The 21,250-nt window shown below is 42.4% G+C and overlaps 3 protein-coding genes across 6 annotated transcripts; 1 reads left to right on the forward strand and 2 right to left on the reverse strand.

The window, feature by feature from the left end:
• Positions 1-2,799: 2,799 nt before the first annotated feature.
• LOC114800669 (eukaryotic translation initiation factor 4B-like) lies at positions 2,800-8,063 on the reverse strand. Its single transcript, XM_028998331.1, has 16 exons — positions 8,003-8,063; positions 6,474-6,614; positions 6,123-6,328; positions 5,829-5,945; positions 5,595-5,649; positions 5,364-5,507; positions 5,205-5,262; positions 4,988-5,103; positions 4,754-4,909; positions 4,278-4,575; positions 4,110-4,198; positions 3,743-3,995; positions 3,613-3,647; positions 3,409-3,520; positions 3,251-3,323; positions 2,800-3,072 (listed from the first exon to the last, which is right to left on the reverse strand). The coding sequence occupies exons 1-16, from the start codon at positions 8,013-8,015 to the stop codon at positions 2,995-2,997; spliced, it is 1,944 nt and encodes a 647-aa protein (XP_028854164.1). The 5' UTR covers positions 8,016-8,063; the 3' UTR covers positions 2,800-2,994.
• A 1,636-nt stretch (positions 8,064-9,699) lies between these two features.
• Positions 9,700-13,962, forward strand: ctsa (cathepsin A). The gene is made up of 15 exons (XM_028999274.1): positions 9,700-9,764; positions 9,989-10,152; positions 10,554-10,665; positions 11,360-11,410; positions 11,510-11,596; positions 11,692-11,847; positions 11,968-12,059; positions 12,150-12,234; positions 12,320-12,411; positions 12,528-12,603; positions 12,730-12,878; positions 12,956-13,031; positions 13,118-13,207; positions 13,316-13,417; positions 13,684-13,962. The coding sequence occupies exons 2-15, from the start codon at positions 9,989-9,991 to the stop codon at positions 13,765-13,767; spliced, it is 1,416 nt and encodes a 471-aa protein (XP_028855107.1). The 5' UTR covers positions 9,700-9,764; the 3' UTR covers positions 13,768-13,962.
• A 284-nt stretch (positions 13,963-14,246) lies between these two features.
• On the reverse strand, positions 14,247-20,893 carry pltp (phospholipid transfer protein). Of its 4 annotated transcripts, XM_028999272.1 has the most exons (17): positions 20,621-20,677; positions 19,893-20,083; positions 18,033-18,152; positions 17,517-17,616; positions 17,252-17,380; positions 16,872-17,027; positions 16,687-16,750; positions 16,461-16,524; positions 16,272-16,363; positions 16,012-16,188; positions 15,853-15,912; positions 15,590-15,754; positions 15,256-15,323; positions 15,128-15,170; positions 14,976-15,039; positions 14,810-14,886; positions 14,247-14,729 (listed from the first exon to the last, which is right to left on the reverse strand). In XM_028999272.1, exons 3-17 carry the CDS (start codon positions 18,139-18,141, stop codon positions 14,634-14,636), a joined length of 1,464 nt encoding a protein of 487 aa, XP_028855105.1. In that variant the 5' UTR covers positions 18,142-18,152; positions 19,893-20,083; positions 20,621-20,677; the 3' UTR covers positions 14,247-14,633. The 4 variants fall into 4 exon arrangements, with proteins under 4 accessions (XP_028855105.1, XP_028855103.1, XP_028855106.1 ...); XM_028999270.1 differs by lacking the exons at positions 19,893-20,083; positions 20,621-20,677 and adding an exon at positions 20,751-20,893; XM_028999273.1 differs by lacking the exon at positions 19,893-20,083 and having other exon boundaries at positions 20,621-20,720.
• Between the last annotated feature and the right edge of the window lie 357 nt (positions 20,894-21,250).

The following is a 21,250-nucleotide window of genomic DNA, read 5'->3' on the forward strand; positions in this document are numbered from 1 at the left end:
AAATATACATTGTACTTTCAAACTTTAAATTCTACAGAAAATATACATTCAAAATATGCTAAGTATGTTTTATGGCTTTTTTTTATCCTAAAAAACTGTAGAATGATGCAGATTATTGGAATCACTATCCCACTTGGATTATGTTTTACACTGGAAAGAAAACTTCTCCCTCTTTCTTGTCACCTTTAAAGTCCAGACCAGGCCTAACATGACAATTAAATCAAATGACTTCCTCCAAAGACACTGAAAGAATTGCTTTATTCTGATACAATTCTTCAATCTGTCTGACCACATGACTGGGTCTTCCAAACTGCGTTGAAATTGGGTGAAACCCGGCCGTTAGATCTGTTTAAAAGGGCTTATGGTGCAAACAAAGATAGGGGTATTATTTCAGGTTTATATAAGGGGCTTCTAAACAAGAAATCACATTCAACCATGTACATTAAAGCAAAGTGGGAAAGGGAGGGAGAAATAGAGCTGTCAGAGGATGAATGGGAAAAAATCTGGGAATATCAATGGAAATGTAGAAGCTCGCAGAGTTGGAAGTGGAGTTTGGCTGGAAGAACCTAATAAGATATTTTATTACACCTTATCAAAAATCACACAATAAAGGTAACTCCCCAGCCTGTTGGCGAAATTGTGGAAATATAAATGCAAATCATTATCATTAACTTATTGGAAGGAAATACGTAAAGCAATATAAGAAATGTTTGGGAGCCACCTGCCCTTGCAAAGCAAAATGCCTGATGGATGGACAAAGAGAGACAAACATTTGTTTAGTATTTTGCTAGTGGCAGGCAAAAAGGCACTTACAATAAAAATGGCTTTCACAGGAGAGTCCAACACAGACCATGTGGATGGACATCACGATGGATATATGCAGGATGGAGAAATTAACAGCAGATTTGAACTATAAGAAAGACTTGTTTGTTTTACGTTGGAAGAAATGGATAGACTATATAACACCACACAGGCCACACAGACTTTGATTTTGATAAGGGTGGTAGTAACCTAGTGGGTAACACACTTGCCTATGAACCAGAAGACCTGGGTTCAAATCCTGCTTACTACCATTGTGTCCCTGAGCAAGACACTTAACCCCAAGTTGCTCCAGGGGGGGACTGTCCTTGTAAATACTGATTGTAAGTCACTCTGGATAAGGGCGTCTGATAAATGCCATAAATGTAAATGTAATGATTTGCTAAACCTGAGACAATAATATGTTGTATACGTAGGAGTAACCATACTTCACTCCCTAAGCATTCAAGTTTTTTTTTATTTTATTTATGTTCTTTATTTCTGGAAAACAGACATTCATGTTGATACTTTGTGATTAATACTTAAGACGGATGTACATGTAACAATTGATACAGAATGTCAATAAAAACTAAATAAAAAAAGAAATTGGGTGAAACCAAACCGTTCTCACCACAGCCATATTCAGTCACAGCCACTCACCCATGGCAGAGAGAACACACACAGAACACACTGCTTACTCTCAACGTCGGCATCTGTTCGGGGCTGCGTTCACACACACAGAAGTTGGATTGGCTCCATCAACTGCTTCTTCAGCGCTACCAATTAAGAGTGTTTTAGAGGCGACATATTTATAACACTTTATAAACACGACCAGGATGGAGCAGGTTTCTGCACAACCTCCACCGCAGCATATTATTCATAAGAAAGTAACCTTATTTCGAAGTGAATGTCATTGTGAAGCGCAGCAAGCACAGCACACGGTGATACAACGAAATGTGTCCCCTGCTTTTAACCATCGCCCTTGGTGAGAAGTGGGCAGCCATGGCAGGCGCCCGGGGAGCAGTGTGTGGGGACGGTGCTTCGAACCAGCAATCTTCTGATCACGGGTCCATTTCTTTACCCGCTAGGCCACCACTGCCCCAATTTTAATAAAAAAAAATGGTCAAAAACATACAATAATTTGTCCAACACTAAACAGCTCTTTATAGCACTACGTTATTTTTATTATTATTATTTTTTTTAATCTGTCCACATATAGTGATGCGCCTGGTAGTCCGGCCTGTAAATTCCATGCGGGGCAGCTGGGTAAGCAGGGACCTGAAGGGCCTTTTACAGGGACGACTCAGCCTCACAGTGCACTTCACAGCTACAAAAACACCAGGGTCCTGAGAGTCACTAGAATAGATGAGCAGGGAGCGCATACACACACACACACACACACACACACGCACTTTGATTAACAAGTAATTCCCCTTGCTGCGTTCCTTACACCAGCTTGAGACTCCTCACCCAATGATTTTATTTCAACATATTATCAATTGGCCTTGTGCAACAGCGTAACAGGCACCATTACATGAATTGGTTTATTAACGTCTTTTTTTCATTTGGGACAAAATAGGCGCCCTGACGAAATCTGCTGTCTAAAACACCCTCAAGTGTACTGTATTTGTAGTGATTGTCCATACGAATGTGTGGAGTATAAATGCAGCACTTTTTTCACTTCAATACGAGGGTGAGAAACTTGGCGCCAGAAATATTACTTCAGTTCAGAACAAAGCGACAGCAGAGTGGATTCACTTTTTTTATTTCGCGCCGAGCAAGAAAACGCTGTATTATACAAGCACAGCTTCAAATTCTCCAGCATCCAAAAAAGTAGTAATAATAATAATAATAAACACAAGAAGTCAGGGCAAGAGCATGTTTTCTTTTATTTATTACAATTAGTTTTCATGGATGTGTGTGTCCTTTCCTTTCCATCATTGCTAAAAAAAAAAAAGAAAGAAAAAAACAAACCAAAAAAAAAAAAAAAAAAAAGTCCAGTTTGTGACACTTTATTTATTTTTTGTTGTTGCCTGGTTTCATTTTCTAGAAATTGAATCCCACTATTAAGCATTCTGGGACTGCAGGTAACAATGATCGGGGGTAGCTCCCCAGCATCACGTGAAGAGATTTAAGATTTAAAGACTTTCTTTCGTTCATTGGCTGCTGTGTCCTATGTGTGTGATGGCGTGATATTTATTCCACACCCTCTTCCTCATCCGGCTGCTCACCATCCATCAGCAGAGCAGCATATTTACTAGCCGAGCTGAACTTCTGCACAAAAGACACAGGGTTCCAATTTAAAATGGCTGTTAATGAAAACCCACATTACACTAGAACCATCTAAAAACCAACTGAAACTAGCAATTCGTGCATTTTTTGTGATAATCTGCATTTCTATTCTGGACCAGACACCTGAATAAAGGATTTAAGGCTGGTGGGATGCACTTACAGGAGTGGGGGTCTCCTGAAATTTCTTTGGCTCAGGTGCTGGTCTGGGATCACGCTCCTTTTTAATCTCCTTTCTGAAAGGGCAATGTCAATTTTTTTTGTGAAATGAGTATGGCTTCATTTGAATGTGAAATGAAGCCTATAGCCTACAGCCCTTACTTGTCGCGGTTCGCAACCTCTCCCCCGCCACGCCCTGCTCCTGGTGATACAGGACCTCCACGGCCCTTAGGAGGAGCCTTGTCTCGCCCAACCCCATCCATCTTATTCTCATCTGCAAAAGAAGAAGGACCTTAAATTCGCTGCTGAACTTCTAAAAGTTCAGCAATGAAAGATCATTTCATCATCCATAATTTAAAATCTCACCTTTCCCTGTTCGGTCATCCCCTGAACTTGAAGGACTAGAAGGAAATAAAAATGGATAAAATGAAAAAGAATGAAATGTCTTTTTTTTTTTTTTTTTCAGTGATCTGTAAGTGAATCCATGGGTTCAGACCTGATCGGCTTTGGTGGAGTACTGCTGGCTGGGGAGACAGGCGACCGGCCATCTCCATCACTGGCTCCACCCCCCGAGCTGCGTTTGGCCCAGGCGTTCTCCTTCGGAGGCGGCGCCGGCACCACCTTCAGGGGGAGCACATCCGGACTGGATGGAGAGGCTGGCTGACGCGGGCCGGAGCCTTGGGTATCCTCGTCCCGGCCACCGACGACCTCGTTTTCAACAGAGTGCTCGCTTTCTCTGCGCCGAGAAACTGTCCGAAAGCAAATCAAGAGGAGAGAAATGTTACATTTCATAACACAGACTTCGGACACATTAGGTGGCCACGTATTATTTTAATCATTTAGCTTCAGGATTAACATTCAACCTCGGCCTGAGGTGACTCCATGATATGAAGAATCACTTCCTGGTCGGCTGTGTTCACTTGGTGGATTTTCATTGCGCCAACCAGGGTCCCTTAAAGACAATGACAAAGTATGATGTAGAGACATCCCTAATCATTTAAACCATGACCTCCTTCTGTCCTCACACTCACTTATCACGTGGCCGTCTATCGCGGTCAATTCTAGACTTGTCGTCCTCCAACTGTCTCTGCAGCTTCTCCTGCTCCTTCTTCAGTCTTTCTTCCACTTCTCTCTCCTTGGATGCGGTGTCTACTGGTTTGGCCCCGCCGAAGATGGAGGCTCGGCCGCCACCGCCGCCACCGCCACCTCCGCCTCCGCCACTGCTGCTGCTGTTGCTGCTGTTCTGGTTGACTGAGGGAGTGGATCCCTGTTCCTCTTCTTTCGGAACACTGCGAGGCTTCAGGTTCAGCTTAGGCCTCTGAAGGGGAGCTGCAGATAGATCGACATGGGGAGGGATTCATGATCTTTGAATTGTTCACAACTGTGAGCAAGCAAGGTATAGCATCGGTTTTTAAAACAATAATCATTAAATCTGATCCACCATTTATATGAATACATGTAATGATCATGCCCCATGAAATGAATGTAGGTAGAGAAAATACATTACCTCTCTCTTCATTTCGGTCATAGCGGTCATCTCGGTCACCGTAGCGATCGCCAAAGCGATCCCCACCACCTCTACCTTCATCTCGCCGATCATCGTAGTCCCGTTTGAAGCTGGTGCCGAAAGCCCGCCGGCCTCCGCCACCGCGGGAGTCGAAGCCTGGGGAGCAAGGCACACCAGCATTACATACTAAAGTCAAATGACAGAGGCGATACACTACTGGTTGACCAAACCCACCTCCACGATCATAGTCTCGGCGGTCCCGGTCATCATAGCGATCACGGAATCGGTCACGGCCACTGTCATAGCGGTCATCTCGGCGCGGCCCATCACGATAGCGATCAGACTCGTACCTGGATTTTTACATTTTTTTTTTTTATTTAAATGTTGCAAAAATTAAGTTGCGTACACTGAACAAAACTGATCAAATGGCACATATTGACGAACTGCATACCGGTCATCACGGCGTGGTCCATCGCGATAACGGTCAGACTCATAGCGGTCACGAGACCCTGAACAAATAAAATAAGTTAAAACAGCGAACTGGACTAAATTGCCTCCACGGAAACACGGCTGGCTTACACAGTCATTTCAGAAATCGTGCACTACTCACTCTCTCCAAACGCATCGTCTCTCCTGGGCCCATCATCTGCATCCGAGCTGGGCCGAGCTCTCCAGTCCGAGTCAGTCTTGTCCGGGCCACCATCACAGCTCCGAAAGCCTCGGTCTCTCCCCGACATTGACCCGCTGTCCCTCTCTTTTAAAAAATGGAAATAATAAAAACTACTGTTGAAACAATTGTTGAACTGCAATATAAAAACACTCCATTATAGAGTAGGCCCACCTTTGTCATTAGATTGGTCTGCAATGTCCACACGGATCCTTCTGGTGCCAAGGTTCTGCAGAAAAAAACATTCAGATATGACGGTCCATCTTCATTAATTTAATTTAATGTTATGATTTCGGGCCACTACTGTCTGCTATAGGACATAAACTAAACGTATACAGCAATCCTGACCTTATCCAAAAGTTCTGGGTGTACAGTTTTGATGAACCTGCTGCGACATTGCCAACTTACTTCCTCATTTAGGGTCAGTGCCCTTAGGAGCGAGTCCACATCATCAAACTCGGCGTAGCCAAAGCCTTTCAGCCTCTCTGGGTTGCTAGGCTCTCGAGGAAGCCGAACTGCACTGATCTGAAAACCGCAGGACAATAACTGGTCAGTTCCCATCACTGGTTTAGGAACAAAAAGCAGCAACACACAATTCGCACAATTCTCACTGTTTAACCTGTAAACACTTCCAACATAAACAGGTGGAGGTAGCTAGTAAAGCTTGCTAAACACGTTAAGACGGCAGAGCGCCCTCCTCACCGCAAGTCCTCTAAAGAAATCTTTTATGGACTCCTCTGTGACATCATAGGGCAGGTTTCCGAGGAAAGCCGTGTAAGGGGGGCTTCGGGGCAAACGCGAGCGGTCGATGTTGGGCTCACGAGCAGCCCGTGGCGCCGTGGGTAAAATGGAGCGGTCGATGGGCGGTGCCCGGTACACATCCTCTTCAGTGTGCCAAGAAGTCGAAACTAAAACAAAGGACACAAAATGAGAAGGGTTCATTCATGTATGATCCAAAAAAAAAAAAAAAAAAAAAGAGAGAGAGCTCCGTATGCTCTATGAAGTCAGATGAAATCCCACATCAACCGGATCAACCACAATTTTTCTCCTCACCATCGCCTTCAAGGTCATCAGTCTCATCAGCCCAGCTAGTGGCCTTAACTGAAGGATAAGAAGGGGGTCCACTGCCACCACTGTCCTCTGCCAGGAAGTCAGTGAGAGTGAGGGTCTTCCCCTTCTTCTTAGTCTTCTTAGCTGGACATAAACAGAAAGAAAACGTTTAATGCTTGAGAGCAAAAAAAAAAAAAAAAAAAAAACCCAAATTAAATCACCTCAAAGAAATAAGTTTATAAAAGGCTGCAGGCCCTTGGAAACATAAACGTCTTTCACATTGTGCTGCTCACCAGGACACACCTACCACGCTCAATTTTACTAGGAATGATAAGACGACCACATGGGGGGTCAATGGAGATAAAAGTCAAACGCAGAACAACTGGCAGTACTGGTCGAGCTATGAAATAAGCATTATTCAAAATAATGTTTGTTCAGCTACACCCTAATATATATATATAAATATAAAAATGTGACTGCTGCTGAGATTCCACTGAATTTGTTTAAGCTTCGCAGAGCTTAGAGAAATCTAGTAGAAAATATACATATGCAACTCCCATCGTTTTTTATACTGTATACTACTGTAAAGTGGCCTTTTTGAGACTGCATTCTATATCCTGCTGTCACAGTAGGTTAAATACTTCTAAAAGATAAAGATATACAAAAGCAGAAAGTAAGAGCGTCTAGTGAACACGCTCTGTGACTGCAAGGCGTCATTCGACGTGTCGCGTAGCACACGGAAGGCTCACGAGCAGTTACATAAATTATCTTTTCATTATATTTTACATTTAGGGCATTTATCCAGAACTCTGTACAATCTGTAGTTACAGGGACAGTCCCCCCTGGAGACACTCTGAGTTACGTGTCTTTCTCAGGGACACAATGGCAGAAAGCAGGGTTTGAACCTGGGTCTTCTGGTTCTGCTACCACTTAGAATATTCTAGAATATTCTACAAATACTATAAATCTTTTTTTTTTCCTCCCCATGCTTCTGTGAAAACCATAAAAAAAACCATCTCGCGTGGCCCATGTATTTATCCATCTACAGCTAGAAATCGGCATGTCACAGCCGGTAGTCCACGTGGGAAACCACGGTTCGACCCCTCCTCCCACCTCCGCGCCTGCGCACAACGCGAAGCGGGCTAGCGCCACGACGAGTCGGCTAAAACGTGACGGTCCCTTCGAGTGGCGGACCGGAGTGTCTGCAACGTGCGAACAGAATAACGCAGCGAGTTACTTAACAATCACGTCCCCGCCGAAAAAGCACAACCACGCGGCCCGCGACCAGTCCACAGCGAGTGGCGGCCGTCTAGCCGAAGGGTGTAAATCGCACCCAGGCGTCCACCCCCTCCACGGCCCTCGCGTTGCGGTTTAAATACAGCCGAACGGTCCCGGTGGCCGGAGCCCGAGCGCGCTCCGCACCGAACGCGGCGCCGCGCCGACCGCACCGGCGAGATTTGACGCTCCGCGGTGGCGGGGATCCGCCGGATCGTGCCCGCGGAGCGACCCGCGGCGAGCCCAGTAAACCTCACCTGACGCCGCCATGTTGAAGAGCGAGCTCGTGGCGAAGCCCCGGATGGAGGCGTCAGGAAATCCTCCTCGGGACCGCGCGTCGCCCGGAGCCGCCGCTGGGGGTCGCCGTTACTCAGATGTAAACCCCCCAAAACCTATAAATTATGGATAGGAATATCAAACCGTTAACATATCAAGTCGAGTTTACTCAAACTGAAATGGATCTCTGTTGTAGTTTTTATACATCAGTCAGACAATAAGAAGGTTACAAGTTAATCGAAATATTCTCTAAAGAGGAAGATCTTGAGCTGCCGTTTGAAAGTGCTCAGTGAGTGAGCTGTTCTGACCTCAAGTTCATTCCACCAGCGAGGGGCCAAGACAGAGAAGAGTCTAGATGAGTGTCTTCCTCGTACCTTCAGAGATGGAGGGACCAGGAGAGTACTGGAGGATCGGAGTATACGAGGTGCAGTGCGAGGTGTAATAAGGGCTGTGAGGTAGGATGGTGCTACTCCATGTTTGGCTTTGTAGGCCAGCATCAGTATTTTGAATCTGATGCGTGCAGCTACTGGGAGCCAGTGATGGGAACGTAGCCGTGGGGTGTTGTGGGAGAATTTGGGAAGGTTGAAGAGCAGTCGTGTTGCTGCATTTTGTATTAGTTGTAGAGGTTAATTGATGCACATACAGGTACGAAAACATGTCATTTTCAATGTCGCAATTGTAATGAAAATGCATATTGTGTGTTGAAGATCTTAGTAAACTGTGCTTGCGAGTCTCAAATTTTGTTTTAATTTTATGTCGTTTATCAGACACCCTTCTCCAGAGATACTTACAGTCAGTATTTACAGAGACAGTCCTCCTGGAGACACGCAGGGTTAAGTATCTTGCTCAGGGACACAATGGTAGTAAGTAGGTAAGTACACATTACTTACTTACTACAACAACTTACTCTATAACAGCTGACCACACAAACACACACTTCCAGTACACCATCTCCATTTCTCTTAAGTGCAATATGTCTGTATCTACCCACTCTGTACATGTGAAAATCTCACAAATATATCTTTTATCTATATTCCAACATATTTTTTATTTTTACAACTCACATTCACTGTTTTATTTTTTCTATTCTAGGACTATTTATTTGCATACTTTCATATTGAATCATATATTATACAGTCGGCATAGTGTTGACTGCAGTGTGCTATTGTTTTTTTGCTGCTCTTATCTTGTACTGTCCACTTCCTGCCGTGACAATGTAAATTTCCCACTTGTGGGACTAATAAAGGATCATCTTATCTTTACTGTCAACCCATCCATATACATCCATAACAAAAATGTCGTACTCCTGGACCATGGGCACTACACTGAACACAACAAGCAGTGGGGTTTGAACCTGTGGTCTTCTGTTTTTTAGACAAATCTGTTGTCCAATAGGCTACTACAATTCCACTCATCGATTAAATCACATCCATGTGTGAAAAAAAAGGATTAAAATAAACAAATATCTCTTATTTAAGTAAGGATATTTTGGATGGACTTAAATTTCGGAAAACTGCTATTGTAATGGTCTTTTTTCGTTTAATAGTATAACTTATATATTAATTATATATTAATGCTAAAACTGATTTGTCATGTTTCTGGAGGAGAAATAAGTAAACCGGAACCGGTCTGGGGGTGTCACGTGACCTGGTCACGGGGTCGTCCGGTAACCAGTCACGTGGTTAGTTCCATCATAAATGAACCGCGGGGGGGGGGGGGGCAGACTTTTAAAGCACTGGAAAGGTAAGAACTGGGTTGTTATGGATTGGTGAGGTTGCGTCATATTTTTTGTTTAATTTTTGCTTATTTAATAATAGTTTTGCAGAATTTGCCGCTCGCCAGAGGTGTTATAATTGCCCGTAAACCCGTGTTTACTTCCTGTTCGCAGGACGTCTGCAGATGTGTTAATAATGTTAAAATGTTGCTGTCATGGCGAATCCACATTTCTTTGCCTCCCCTCCTCCCAGATGCGTCTTGTGGCCGTGTTGGTTCTGCTGGGAGCTCTGCCGGGGGGGTTCGGGGCTCCCGAGGCGGACGAGATCAAATTCCTGCCGGGTCTCCCGAAACAGCCGAGCTTTAAGCAGTATTCCGGTTACCTCAATGTGGCTGGAAACAAGCACCTCCACTACTGGTAGTCTGCACATTTTAACATCTCCCTTTCTGTGAAATAGATGGACTGAAAATTGAGTGAGCGAGGGGGGGTAGTTTCATTTCTTCAGTTCCCTCGTGACACGGAAGACGGTCACCTGCCGCATTTCTGGTTTCGTATTAACTCTACAAGTTAATGTCATCTGTTTGCTCATTGCTCATAATAGCCTAGTGGGTAACACACTCGCTTAGTGGGTTCAAATCCCACTTACTACCATTGTGTCCCTGAGCAAGACTCTTAACCCTAAATTGTTCCTGGGGGGACTGTCCCTGTAACTACTGATTTGATCTGGATAAGGGCGTCTGATAAATGCTGTAAATGTCATTACTTTGCTTGTCTGAAAGTGTATCTGAAATTTATTTATTTCTTTATTTTAAAATAAGGTTTACAGAGTCGCAGAAAGACCCGGCCAGCAGTCCGGTGGTCCTGTGGCTGAATGGGGGTCCGGGTTGCAGCTCTCTGGATGGTCTCCTCACAGAGCACGGGCCTTTCTTGGTGAGCAGTGAACTTGTAGCATTTCCAGTAAACCTACACGTTAAGGATAACATGCTGTGTGCAGTAGTGGGAAGCAGCCCAGTAATCAGAAGGTTGCCGGTTCAAATCCCGATCCGCCAAGGTGCCACTGAGCAAAAGCGGCGTCTTAACGCACTGCCCACTGCTCACTAAGGGTGATTGGTTAAAAGCAGAGGACTCGTTTCACTGTGTGCATAGTGTTCTGTGTATCACAATGACTTTCAGTTCCACAAGGACTGCAAACTGGTCTTTTTAAAAGGCAAAGGATTTAACACCTCAAGGCTTTGATTTTGATGTGGGATTTGATTTGTCCCTTCTGGGGCAGCTCCAGTATTCCAATCATAGCCTCGTTGGCCTGTAATAGACCACTGCAAGCAGGGCAAAACTCATCAGCTGCTCCACGCGTGCACCTGCAAGAAAGTGTCCTTCATTTGGGGTTGAGAAAGTTTGCAGATTTCAAGGAAATCTTGCACATACCTGGCCAATAAACACAATTCTGATTATGATCTCTGCCTGGTTAAATAAGAACTGAAATTCTTGCATGGGTGACTGTTTTAGACCAGAATAAATTGGTTTCCCCATTTAGACTAATCTTGTGTGGTTCCAAAACCTTTTTAAGACCCCCTCCCGATTACTGCTAGAAGAGGATTTAGAAGCTGTCTTTCTCTCCCCCCAGATTCAGGACGATGGAGTAACACTACAATACAACCCATATTCATGGAACCAAGTACGACCCCTTTCACTCCTTGTTAAATCTAATGCCTACTGTAGATTAGTAGATTAGTTGTGAACATTTTTATTATTTTTATTCCTTTCTGTTTGTTAGATTGCTAACATGCTATACCTGGAGTCACCAGCGGGTGTCGGATTTTCCTATTCTGATGATAAGAACTATAGAACCAATGACTCAGAGGTGAGCAGAATATTTATGGAGCATAGTCTGTATTTTTATTTTCACGGTGGCATGTCTTAAAGATTAATTCTGTAACTCTCTCTCACCATCCCCAGGTGTCCATGAACAACTATCTCGCCCTGAAGGAGTTTTTCCGTCTGTTCCCAGAGTACAGCAAGAACGAGTTCTTTCTGACTGGGGAAAGTTATGCAGGAATTTACATCCCTACACTGGCCGAGAGAGTCATGGAAGATGACAGCATTAACCTACAGGTTTACCTGTTTCCTGAATTTAAAAAAATAAATAAAAGATTGCAGCCAAATTCAGTATTTTGCTCACTGTTTAATCGACTGGCTAAGTGAGCGTGACCTAACTTGAGAAATCCTGTCCAGGGTATCGCTGTTGGAAACGGTTTGGCCAGTTATGAGCTGAACGACAACTCCATTGTCTATTTTGCATACTACCACGGCCTCATAGGATCAAGGTATTTCACGCCAATGCCCTCAAAATAGCCCCGACAAGGTTCTGGCATTGCTTGTGGGAGATTTATCCTCAGCACTGTCTCCTGTGTTAGACTGTGGACCGACCTGCAGATGTATTGCTGCGAAGATGGGAAATGCGACTTTCATAATAGCGTGAGCTCCAACTGCTCTGCAAGTGTAAGTCTTTTTGATTCACCATTGACCTTGGTGTTTTTCATATTATTCAAAACTTTTATTTAATTAAAAATGTTTATATATTTAGGTATCACAAGTGCAATATATAGTTTATGAATCTGGACTCAACATGTACAATCTGTATGCTCCCTGCGTTGGAGGAATATCTGCAAAAGCAAGGTAAGCACAACTTTATTTTTCCTATTACTTGTTTTTAAACAGGAAAAATTTGGAAAAATTTGCTCTAGCATGTGAAGTGTATGAACAATATTTTGTGTGGGAATTTCATAATTCAGCATTGAAGGGCAGTTTGTGATCCGTGATCTGGGAAACAACTTCATTAATCACAAGTGGTCTGCGCTTTGGAGAAATGTAGGTTTTTTTATATTTTATAATCCTGAAATTCCCCCTCTGTTACTTGTCAGAACACTCAACATTCCATTTCACTCTTAACCTTTTATTCCCAGCATTGACCATGTGCTCCTGTGTTCCTTGTAGAATGGTGTACTGTCTCTGCTCAAGCATCAGAAGGTGAAGCTTGATCCTCCCTGCACAAACTCCACAGCATCTTCCCTCTACCTGAATAATCCTTATGTGAAGTCTGCACTCCATATATCCCCCTCTGCTCTTGACTGGCAGATATGCAGGTTTGTGTAGAGCCTGCCTGGAATAGGTTCACATTTTAGCAAGTGCATCGCTGTTTTATTTTATTTTTTTTTTGCAGTTCAGAGGTGAATTTGAACTATGGTCGCCTGTACATGGATGTGAAGAAACAGTATCTGAAGCTTCTGGGGGCTTTGGTAAGCACATATCACTTTAACCTAAAGCATGTGTCACAGTTCTTAGCAACATGTTTGCTCATATTTGCACACAATATAATTTGCAGAAATACCGTGTGTTGGTGTACAATGGTGATGTTGACATGGCCTGCAATTTCCTGGGCGATGAGTGGTTCGTTGAATCACTCCAACAACAGGTAAGTCAAAAAACACTCATTACCATGCATCTGCCGCCCAGTCCACACTACAGCCATGTTCCTCATGCTCTCGATTGCATGTTTCATGTGCATAATTGCGACTTGCAGGCACAAATTAAAAGGAGGCCGTGGATTTACAACAATGGCGACAGCCAGCAGGTTGGCGGCTTTGTTAAGGAGTTCGACAACCTAGCATTCCTCACAGTCAAGGTAATTGATGTTCCTTTCTGAGCTCTTATTTCATAGTGTTATCAGGATTAGTTTACTTTAAGTGAGCGCTCAATTACTTTGAGTGGATGTCTTGTATTTGTTACAATAGTTCAGTGTAACTAGAGCTGAAGACTTTCACTTCAAGAAAATATGAAGGTACTTGCTAGATTTTAGCTTATGCTTTTTGGCTCCATATTTCTTTATTATTATTATTATTATTATTTTTTTTTTTTTTTTTTTTCTTCTTTTCTGTCCTCTCTTTGCAGGGTTCCGGTCATATGGTACCAACTGACAAACCCATTGCTGCTTACGCCATGTTCTCCAGGTTCCTGACCAAACAGCCTTACTGAGATCAGCTCCTACTTTGTGACCTGTGTGCTTTCCCACTTGCTCAGTCTGAAAGTGCACTGATTTAATCTATTTTTAATTTCTGAAGTCAAAAGCGCTTCCATAATGCGGTCATATAATTGTCAGGTTGCTAAACTCATGTTTCACTAAAGTTGACTGAGCTTTTAATTAAAGCATTTAATGCTTCACTACTTGAATGTGTCTGAAAGGGATTCTCTGTTGCTGAGCTTGGTAATTTAGATTATCAGACACTAGAGATTCACAAGAAATTTGGGTTTACATAGTTTTGTACAGAAGAGTGATTTTGGGTAGGTTTGTCAAAAGGCATTTGTCACTTTTCAGTTGAAATTTTTATAATAAACTTTTTTGACTGCATTTTTTTTATAGTATTATGCCATTTCCGAATCCAGAATGTGTTAATGAAAGGTGTTCTTAATAGTGTAGAAGCGAGATATATATATGTACCAGTGACAACCACACGTAGGCTCTAAAAGGTATTTTATTGCCTTTTCGGTCCAAGACCTAAGTAAGTTACAGATGCTCAAACTATCTTGCCGCAAAACCAAATCGGCGCACGCAAACCATGAATAAATAATTTCCTTTACCTTCATGTTATTGGTTTCATACATAAAATCTATGCAGGGTATGGCTTTAAAGGAGTGCAAGATTGTCCTCGTATGACATTTACATTAAACCAAACTGCCACAAACTCCTAGGAATAACAACTGTGTAAGATGTTTGTGTGCTGACCCTAGTGGAGAGAAGCCTATATGCACAGGAAGTGACGAAGGCATAATACAGTGTTTGCTGCTGCTGTTTTACACGCTGAAAACATGACCAAATACTTGGGTTCACAAATGGATGGACGTTAAACAGTGTTTTCACTTTCATCAGAGGATTTCCCCTCAATTATGTCTCTTAGGCCCTTCTGGAAGTGCAGGTTGGCTCCTATTATGATGAATCCCTAAGAGACCAAATAGTTTGTAACATTAGAAACTCAAAATCATGGAAACAAGAATTTATCAGACATTAAAAGTAACTTACATTGTGATACTCGACCACTTCTTCAATAAAGTCCATCCCATCCGCTAGAGGGATCTGAACCCCTCTTTTAGTGCGACCTAATGGACAATAACAACAGTTTACCACTATTTATGATCATCATTTTCAACTATACATTGTGCATGGGAAATAGGATATTTTTTCTCACTGTTCAGAAGGGGGACCACTGATATCTGTAGCATGGTTTTCAACGGCCCTTGTAGAGGAATGAGCTAGACAGACAAAAACCCAATTCTAAGTAGCCGTTGAATCCGTTATATTGTGAGAACAGACAAGCGCACTGTGAGAGTAAAGTCTTACCGCCAGCGATTCCAGAGCGGACTGGTTAGAGTAGATTTTAAATCTGGAAAGGGGAATCAAGCTTCGGGATTCAGTTTTGTCTCAGTTTATAAGCATGGGTGTGTGTAAGGAAGGATGGAATATGTCACCTTCTTAGGTCCACGTGAAATGCAAGTTTCTTTCCTTTCATTGACACTTTGGCATTAAATTTTGCCTCCTACAAAGAAGAAGGAAAATAATAAGGATGCAATTCCAGTTTCTCCTATTATCCACAATTACACATTTCCATAGTTTGTGTAAGCATTCATGATTGTGCAACTGTCTTGTTTTTCTGTGTCCTTTATGTCAAAGAATGAATAAGAATGCTTTTTTCAATATAAGGGAAAGCGAGCATGCTTCAGCCAAGCGACTTCTTCACACTACGTGTGTTTGGATCTCATGGGTTTCTATTCACATGATAGCTTATGCACCATTACCACCTACCAATGTCATGCTGCTAAGCTGCACAGGAGGTTTTCCTGGTGGGAGCACCATCACCGTGACGACTGCATCAACCACCACGCTGGCCCCAGATGTCTTAATGGCAGAACGGGGAGGTGAGGTAACCTCCATCTCCAGTGATATAGGTGCATCCATCAGGGCTGGGTTCTGACATTAAATGACATGGCTTTACTGACTGAAACCACTTAAATCTCTCAAAACAGCTTCAAATTAAAACTATTAAAATATTCTTTACAGATGCTTACCAACATCATAATCGTGCCAATGTAAGTTGTCCTCAAAAGTAACTCAAGATCTTTTGGCATCTTAAAAGATCAGAAAGCAACCAGAAAATCCATTACCAACTGTAAGAAATCATGTGAATATGTAGAAATATTAATAAAAGACTCGCTCATTTATTGTACCCGCTCATTTGCAATGTTCATTTTGAAAATCCCAGCTTTGTAGTAGGAATAGAGCCCACTGTCAAAGAAGTACTCCGACAGGCCCAGGTAAATCATCCGATCGTTTTCTTTAATTATTGGTGCCACCGCGTTGTTCACAAGGGTCTCGTTTTCATTTTCCAGCTCGTAGAACATACCCTGTGAAATTCAGATAGAGCTTGTGGTACGTGAACAATGGGACATTTGACATCAGCACAGCAGGATGTGAAGGTGAAACTCACCCGGAAATCCATGTCCAGACTCTTCTCCGTCACCACAGGGTCAGTCAATAGGGAATAATCGATGCCAATGTAGTTGTCCACATTTGCCCGTACTTCGGACGAAAGCAAAGAAAATGATTGTGATAGCACAAACACTCACTCCTGCTTCGTTGTACAGCCGTGTGCTGAGTGTTTAGTAGGATCTTCTACCTGGTATTGTGTCCATCAAAGAGTTAATCAGAACTAGTCCAGCATGATTTAAGATGGGACAAATCTGAGGAAATTGTCAGAATTAAGGCAACAGATGAGCAAGAGACTTGTAATGTATCACGTTTGCATTTTAGTGTTAAACTGCCTGACCTGCCAGAACCAGTAGTTGTATGGTGATGTAAGTGTGGTGATGATCTTTACTAAACGTGAAACGATAAAGCCGTACCTGCTTGTTTAAAACGAAGCGCATTCCAGTCGTCAGAAAGGTTCCTATGAAGTCATACACCTTCCTGTAAAAGGAATTATTTTTATTATAACCATTGAAATGTTTGAAATAATGAATTAATGGATTGAAGTGGTTCTGTTCCAGTATCTGAATAATTCAGTTATTTGCTGTATGATGTCATTTACCCAAGCGTCCCAGAGAATTTAGCCTTCAGTTTGGTGATGGCAGCACTACAGGTAATGTTGGAGATTCTCAGGCGCCCCGTCTCGCCCTTGGTCAGATGCAGGACTGTGTGGAAGTTAACACCCTCAGCAGATGCGTTAATTATGCCCTCATCAAAGCTGAAAAAGAGAGTAAAAAAAGCCTGAGTAATTTTGATGAGAAAGATTCTTCTATCCAATGTCCAGATTTAATGTACAGTTATATGATTTTAATGAAGAAGATGTGAGGGAAATGATCAGTAATCACAGTTTAAAAACAGGAAGGGCTTCTGGAGCAGGGCTGGCAATTAATATGGGATAAAATTGCCAATGTTTTTTTACAGCACTGATAAAAATGTCCTTACAGGAACCAGTAGAGGATGCGCCTTTGGAAACTGAGTGAGATGGAGGAGTTTTCCGCCGCAAAGAGAAGGCCCAAGTCAGGCTGGAAGCGCAGGTCTGCATTGTTCAGATTCAACTCTGTGATCTTCATTCTGGCTCAGATAGAATACGATTTTTGTGATTTTTCATGAATTGATCTTGGCTTGGAAGACTTGTTTTACTGTTTAGAAACCACATCGTATACTGAATGCATTTAGAAATGTTGCAAATGAGTCAATATTGTCTCACTCTTTGATGGAATACTGGAAGTTGCCATCCTTCCCATGCATCTCAGGCATGGTCATGTTGCTCAGCTCCTCTTCTACAAATTTCTGGGTCTCATATTTTACTGGAAAACACAGTTTTAAAACATATTAACAAATAAAGCAGGGCTATACTCAAAATGCCCAAAACAACTCAATAAGCATGATGACAGTCATAGTACTTTTTTAAGTCTGTATTGAGTTTAATTGGTTATACCTCAGTTGTGGCCTGTGGTAAATTTGCTTTATAGTGCATACTACTTCACGTATAGGATGGTAGTAGCCTAGTGAGTAACACACTCACCTATGAACCAGAAGACCACAAAGATCACATGTTCAAAGCCTAATTACTACCATTGTGTCCTTGAGCAAGATACTTAACCCTAAGTGTCTCCGGAGGGACTGTCCCTGTAACTACTGATTTTAAGTTGCCCTGGATAGGGGCGTCTGCTAAATAATGTAAATGAAAATGTTTGTTCTTGGATTCACTGCTTATTCTTACACATCTGAAGGCCTCTTGCTGTGATTCGAATTTTGCAACCCGGATGTGTGCTGTTCGCCATGGCAAGGATCGGCAAAATGATGAGAGCTGGTACCGTGAAGGCCATCATCGTGTTTCAGCCTACATTTAATAAAGGCAGAAAGACATAGTTAAAGGTCAGTCATTAATAATTGCGTTGCAGTCTCAAACGTAGTCCAATGCAGTCATACAAGGTCACACATTATGCATGTGTAACTACAAAATGTAATTAAATGTAATTTACTGTTTATTTAATTCAGTTATTCTTGCATGCATTATATCTCACCCAATATTAGTCTTGTGAATAGACCATAAGTAATGCGGATTATTCATGCAGATGAGATTTCTCAACGTGTTAAAGTGTTGGCACAATGTATGAGAATTAGACACTGTGAAAACAGCATTTCAAATGGATGTACAATTACTTTAGAAACCCGCTACCAGCCATATTTAATGGGAAAATAGAAGACTCTGCATGGTCTATAAAAACACAGCATTTGCAAAACCCCAAAGAGGCATCCGTGCACCCTCAATGCTGATTCGACTGTTTACAGCAAGACTGATCAAGCAGCACACTGCAGAACATTGATAGTCGTAGCTACGGCTTCTCCTGCATCACTGGCTCTTCTACATAAAACACACTCAGTTCTCAGCACTGCCACATTCCCTGCACCAAAACAGCCCCTACTCCCCAAGCCATGACGTGACGCAGCACAGACAGAACGTGACAGAAAGTGTAGCTCTTGCCTTTTAGGTGGGTGTCTGAAATGAGCCGCCCGACGCTGGTAGTCCGTGTTGCTGATATTGTGTGTGTGTGTCAGTGCAGGAGAGTGTGTGTTGAGCTCTTTGTCTGCTCTAACAGCAGGGGCAGCACTGACTGCTACATCGCTATAAAACCCCATTGCAGAGAAGGTGAAGAATAAGGATGAGAATAAGAGCAATGGCCCGTAAAGTTCTCTGGAACACCCCAAGCGCATCAGATTAAAAAAAAAAAAAATCATAAAAGGGAAAAAAGTAAACAAGAAAGCTTTGTAACTATTCTTTTGTGCATATGGATTTTAAAACTAATTATGACATAAAAGATTCAAGAGCTTCTCAGAAAAGAAGGCTATTATCTCGGGGGGTCGGGGACCAGTTGATCTTGGGCAGCTGTCCTTATTTAAACAACCCACATATCAACTGCGGTCACAGTAGGTGAGTGACCAAGCAGTCCCAGTCCCAGAAACCCACAGATGACCACTCTTTTTCTTAAATAAATGGACATGTTGTACAATAGCTTCATTCAGAGAACTTGGGTTTGGATTCCAGGTAGGCGAGTGCTTCCTTCAGATAATGCATGATGATAGTAATAATGATTCCGTCCACAATGACAGTCTGTTCTGAGCGTTCAGTGGATTTTAAGCTCTTTGTATTCACAATTTTTTTTTTCCACTGTTATGTTTTCACTGTTATATGCACTGTTATAGGTAATGGTAGATGATGCTCTCTGTTTGAAATAAAAATATTTCATACTGAAATAAAAAGGGAAAACCTAGAACAAAATAAACAAAGTGCCTGTCTCCACTTTAGATCTACGACTTCCACACCATTGTGTACGTCTGTTCAGGTCTTGAACGTTTCCATGAATCTCAATGACCAAGGGCCTGTGATTTGAGGCAAGAGGTTACTAGAGTTCAGCAGCACACAACTGCTCCCCTTACTGGGTCATTGCCCTATTAAAACCTCTCCAGGAAATTTAGCATTTTATGGACGGGATTCAGAGGCAGCCATAAGAAGGTCTGACGCTCACTTGTCCCTCCTACGAAAGAACAGCAGCTCAGTGGAATTTCATGCAGATCTTACCATTTGTTTTTGGTGGTATTTTCTAATAGGCTGTGTTGTGGTAGAGATGATAGGGACGTTAGAGAGATGACAGACTACTAGTCAGGTAATGAAAATGCGCAGGAAACAGTCATTTGACAGCGACAACAGAAAACAGCAGGCGCTGTGGCTCTGTCAGCTCAGAATTATGAGCATAGCTTGCTTTCTTCACACTGTAAAAAGAGACAAGCTCCATTTGTGGTGAGGGCGATCCTGCGTTTAGCTAGATCAATAGCAAATGTAGCCACAAAGATTGCATGATGTCAACATTATATATATATATATAATTTTTTCATAAAACGATACATAGAAAAGAGCAAATTTGCTACAGAAACAAGCACATCCACGAATTCAATGACAATTTCAGTAGCATCAGCTGAGAATAGGATCTCTGTTATACACACAGGTTCCTGATATATGATCTCAATTAAAAGTAGATCTTTATAGTTTTTATCTCTGGAGATATGGGACAAAACAATTTTGTACAAAATCGTTAGTATGTGTTGTCCCAATCTTTGTTCATTGTAAAATATTACATATTTTTCATACAATTCTGTGGCTTTGGTGACCAATATAAGTATTAATAACAGCAACGCCATCGACCACGTAATAAAGTACATCATTCACATCTGCACATCTTTGCCAAGTAAGTAATTTAGTAATAAAGTAACAACAACGTGGAATTTATTGGTAAAATGATGCGAACTCACCACCTGCCGACCCATTCTAAAGTAGAACAAACTCTCCAGTGCCACAGCTTACCGCACCAGAACAAAATGTTCAACTTTATGCAGCTTTGCCCAACATCAGTCTTGCACAATAAACTCCACAAATACTTACAGTTGCATTCAAACACAGCAGGCCCTTTGGAACGTTCTAGTCTGAGCACGCACGTTTCTCCCAGCCTGATCTGTGCTGCGGGAGCAGAACGGTTCCTTCTCCCTCAGTCTCTCTCGCTCGGTATGTCGGCCAAGCCTAACCTCCAGGATTTATATGCGCAGGCTGGGGTGAGGGGGTGTGATCAAGCGGTCTGATCTTCATGACATGCCCTGTGATCTGGATAATAACAGAACATTTGTCCCCAAATAAACGTGTGCTTAATAGCAGCTTCTGGCCCATGGTGACTCTTCTACCCTGTCCAGCTTCATTTCTTCCTTCTTTTAGCTGAGTTGGTATTTGTTAAGGTGCTTTTTGGTGACACACACCAGGATGCATATATAAAATTTCTATTGAAGGTTTTTTTTTTTTTTCTTCCCAAAGAAGAGAGCAGCTAAAGAAAGAAAGCAGACGACACACAACACAATCCATAGGGGGCAAGGAGTTCTTACACATTTTTAGAA

Source organism: Denticeps clupeoides, chromosome 12 (genome assembly GCF_900700375.1).
Source record: "Denticeps clupeoides chromosome 12, fDenClu1.1, whole genome shotgun sequence".
NCBI lineage: Eukaryota > Metazoa > Chordata > Actinopteri > Clupeiformes > Denticipitidae > Denticeps > Denticeps clupeoides.